This window comes from Myotis brandtii, unplaced genomic scaffold (genome assembly GCF_000412655.1).
Source record: "Myotis brandtii unplaced genomic scaffold, ASM41265v1 scaffold486, whole genome shotgun sequence".
NCBI classification, from domain to species: Eukaryota; Metazoa; Chordata; class Mammalia; order Chiroptera; family Vespertilionidae; genus Myotis; species Myotis brandtii.
In genome coordinates, this window is record NW_005368569.1 from 606,195 (window position 1) to 610,723 (window position 4,529).

General features: G+C 47.6%; 1 protein-coding gene across 1 annotated transcript in view; it reads left to right on the top strand.

Annotated features, from left to right (window-relative positions):
• The window catches only part of PDP2 (pyruvate dehyrogenase phosphatase catalytic subunit 2), a 4,480-nt gene extending 534 nt beyond the window's left edge, over window positions 1-3,946 (top strand). The window contains exon 2 of the mRNA XM_005876356.2: window positions 2,154-3,946. Coding sequence (XP_005876418.1) covers window positions 2,210-3,802 — 1,593 coding nt within the window. The 5' untranslated portion in view covers window positions 2,154-2,209 and the 3' untranslated portion in view covers window positions 3,803-3,946. The remainder of the gene's footprint in view (window positions 1-2,153) is intronic.
• Window positions 3,947-4,529: the final 583 nt, after the last annotated feature.

The window sequence follows — 4,529 nt, forward strand, 5'->3', positions numbered from 1 at the left end:
CCAGACAAAGGTGGGGGGGCGGGGGGGGGGGGGGGCGGGCAGTCATAAGCGGAATCCGAAAACACGTGGGAAACGCGCTTTCTCCTGGGTCACCCGAGGAAAGAGAAAATAGAGCAGCTTTTGTTGTCGCTGCCCAAGAGAAAAATACCACCAAAGGCTGTTGAAGGTGCTAGGAAACTGTTTTCCTTCGTGCCTTTGCAGAGGCGGATGCGAACCTTTTGGGAATTAGTTGGGCAATATGCATCTGCAGCCTTTGACCTACTAATTCCTCCTCGCCTGCGAAGTAAGTAGGATGAAACCTAAGTGGGTTGATGCATAGGGCAGGACAGTGTGGTGTTTTATAACTAGCAGTGGAAATGACCTTCGTATTTCCAACAATAGGCAATAGTTAAGTAAATTGTGATTGTTTATGGCAAAAGGTAATATTAGGCATCCATGAAACGTAATATGGACAAAACGTTCTTAACAGGAAAACTGGGATTAAAAGTTGTGGTTGCAACTGTATAAAAATGTGTGCAGAATGACTGGAGAATAATACACCTAATGATAAAAGTAATAACTCCTTTTTTTTGGAGCAGGAGGATCATATTTCATAATTCCTCACAAAACCTTCAGAGACTAGTATTCCCATCCCACCAATGGGCCACTGAAGCTCAGGCAGTGTGTCTGATGCTAGACAGCTAGTGTGATGCCTAGAGTGCAGTTGGACCTTTTAAAAATCCACATGTAGCCCTAACCGGTTTGGCTCAGTGGATAGAGCGTCGGCCTGCGGACTCAAGGGTCCCAGGTTCGATTCCAGTCAAGGGCATGTACCTTGGTTGCGGGCATATCCCCAGTAGGGGGCGTGCAGGAGGCAGTTGATCGATGTTTCTCTCTCATCGATGTTTCTAACTCTCTATCCCTCTCCCCTCCTCTCTGTGGAAAAATCAATAAAATAGATTTTTTTTTAAAAAATCCACATGTAACCACAGCCGGTTTGGCTCGGTGGATAGAATGTAGGCCTGTGGACTGAAGGGTCCTGAGTGTGATTCCGGTCAGGGGCATGTGCCTCGGTTGCAGGTTCCACAGCCCCAGTCAGCGCACGTGCGGGAGGCAACCAATCGATGTGTCTCTCTCACATCGATGTTTCTCTCTTTTTCTCTGCCCCTTTTCCCTCCCTTCCACTGTCTCTAAAAATCAATGAAGCCCTAGCCCAGTCGTCGGCAAACTGCGGCTCGCGAGCCACATGCGGCTCTTTGGCCCCTTGAGTGTGGCTCTTTCACAAAATACCACGTGCGGGCGCGCACGTACAGTGTGATTGAAACTTCGTGGCCCATGCGCAGAAGTCGGTATTTTGTGGAAGAGCCACACTCAAGGGGCCAAAGAGCCGCAGTTTGCCGACCACTGCCCTAGCTGATTTGGCTCAGTGGATGGAGCGTTGACCTGTGGACTGAAGGATTCGTAGTTCAATTCCAGTCAAGGGCACATGCCTGGGTTGTGGACTTGATCCCCAGTAGGGGGCGTGCAGGAGGCAGCTTATCAATGATTCTCTCTCATCATTGATGTTTCTATCTCTTCCTCTCCCTTCCTCTCTGAAATCAATAAAAATATATATTTTTTAAAATCAATGGAAAAATATCCTCGGGTGAGGATTAATCCTCCCCAAAATCCACATTTAGCCAATATTTAAAGGCTTGTTGTATTGCCAGGTACAGGGCTGGGACCTAGAGAGCCACTGGTAAGGCAGCCATAGTTCCTGAATTCATGGAGCTTACAGACTAGTGAGAAAGCAGATTTAAATAAATGTGTAGTCTGCTGGGAAGAGTGAACATGGGAGCTAGGCACTGGGCTCTAGCAAGGGGAAGGATTTGGGAAGGAGAGGAAATGGGGATCCCTGGGTCAGCTGTGAGGAATGAGTGAGCTCTGTGGGGAAGCCCACGGTGGCTCTGTAGGAGTGGAGAGTGTATATAAACCCTGTTTTTCACATTTTTCTGGGATGTGTTTATGTGTTATAATGGGAGGTAGAGAGACTTGCTTAGGTATTTTGAGTTGAGTGAACTCTTTTAAATAGTTTATCTTAAATCACTTTTGCTCAGGATAGTAGCAAATTAAGTGTTTTCAGAAGTCATTATTGAGAAATTAAATTTGAAACTTTAAAACTCTTTAATTTTCAGGTTTAAAAAAATACACCCTTTTGCTGAAGGAACACATTTGCTGGTATAGTTTCAGAATGTCAAGTCCTGTGTCCTACTGGATCTTAAATTCTGCAAGGAACAGCATTGCCACATTACAAGGGGGCAGGCATTTATATTCAAGGTGTGTCTCAAGTAGGAATAAATCAAAAAGGACGCTCTTTCCCTGGGTATCAAGCACCCTAAGAAACAATGCCCCGTGTGGTGACTTTGCTCTGCCGAAAGCCTACAGACACACATCGACAGAGGAAGACGATTTCCACCTGCAGCTCAGCCCTGAGCAAGTAAATGAAGTGTTGCGAGCTGGTGAGTCAGCCCACAAGATTCTTGACCCCGTCAGCGGAGTCCCAAATTCAGTGTTGCGGTTTGAGAGCAACCAGCTGGCTGCCAATTCCCCAGTGGAGGACCGGCGAGGTGTGGCCTCCTGCCTGCAGACCAATGGGCTGATGTTTGGTGTCTTTGACGGACATGGAGGCCATGCATGTGCTCAAGCAGTAAGTGAGAGGCTCTTCTACTACGTGGCAGTGTCACTGATGTCTCAGCAGACCTTGGAGCAGATGGAGGAAGCGATGGAAAGCATGAAGCCCATGCTGCCCATCCTGCAGTGGCTCAAGCACCCAGGGGACAGTATCTACAAGGATGTCACATCAGTGCACCTTGATCACCTCCGGGTCTACTGGCAGGAGCTGCTTGAACTGCACATGGAAATGGGACTGAACATTAAGGAAGCATTAATGTACTCCTTCCAGAGACTCGATTCTGACATCTCGCTGGAAATCCAGGCCCCTTTGGAAGACGAGATGACAAGGAACCTTTCCCTCCAGGTTGCTTTCTCTGGGGCAACAGCTTGCGTGGCCCATGTTGATGGGGTTCACTTGCATGTGGCAAATGCTGGTGACTGCCGGGCCATCCTTGGTGTCCAGGAGGACAATGGCATGTGGTCTTGTCTGCCCCTTACCTGCGACCACAATGCCTGGAACCAGGCTGAGCTGTCACGGCTGAAGAGGGAGCATCCTGAGTCAGAAGACAGGACAGTCATCATGGACGACAGGCTGCTGGGCATCCTCATGCCCTGCAGGGCATTCGGAGATGTCCAGCTGAAGTGGAGTAAAGAGCTGCAGCGCAGTGTCCTGGAGAGAGGCTTTGACACCGAGGCCCTCAACATTTACCAGTTCACCCCACAGCACTACTACACTCCACCCTACCTGACTGCTGAGCCTGAGATCACATACCACAGGCTGAGGCCCCAGGATAAGTTCCTTGTGCTGGCGTCAGATGGCCTATGGGACGTACTGGACAATGAGGATGTGGTGAGACTGGTGGTGGAGCACCTGAGTGAAGCAGGTCGGCACAAGCCAGACCTGGCCCAGAGACCAGCCAACCTGGGGCTCATGCAAAGCCTGCTGCTGCAGAGGAAAGCCCAGGGGCTTCATGTTGCCGACCAAAATGCAGCCACACGTCTGATCAGACATGCCATAGGGAGCAATGAGTATGGGGAGATGGATCCAGAACGGCTGACCGCAATGCTGACATTGCCAGAGGACTTGGCGAGAATGTACAGGGATGATATCACTGTCACTGTGGTGTATTTTAACTCAGACTCAATTGATGCATATGATAAGAGAGGTTAAGAATTTCTCATCCTATTGCCAAGGTTCATTTAAATGTTCTCAGATATTTTCACTTATTCTTAAACTGGCTATTCAAACCTGTTAAAAGGGTAGTCAGGTGTAGCTTGCTTAATAATAGACTAATGTGAAAAGAAAAGAAGACAAGCAGCCCAAGTTTAAAAACAATAGCGGTGATTTCATGCCCCTGGGTGTTTTGGTCACCTCTTCTAAGCAGAGAGGGCAGAGCATAGAGACATACATTTGCTTGGGCTCATGTAGCCCAGGTCCTTTTATAAAGAAACTTGTTAAACTGTCAGCTTGACCCTCCAAATGGTAAATATTTTTTTAAATATGTTTATTTATTTTAGAGAGAGGGAAAGGGAGAAAGATAGAAACATCGATGAGAAAGAAACATCAATTGGCTGCCTCCAGCACACCCCAAGCCCGCAACCCAGGCATGTGCCCTGAACAGCAGTCGAACCCAGGACCTCTTGGTTCATGGGTTGATGCTCAACCATTGAACCACCCTGGCTGGGCTCCAAGTGGTAAATTTAATCACAATTCTAAACATGAAGAATTTCAGGATCTTCTGAGGTATTGCTGCAAAACTGCAAACTTGATCATTTTCCTCAATTCGTAATCATGAACTTCTAGACTATGAAGGGAGGTTTAGTTTGTTTGATTGTTTTAATTACTAAGACCTAGGTTACAAAGGATATTACAGAACACTTTTCTATGCAATATTCTA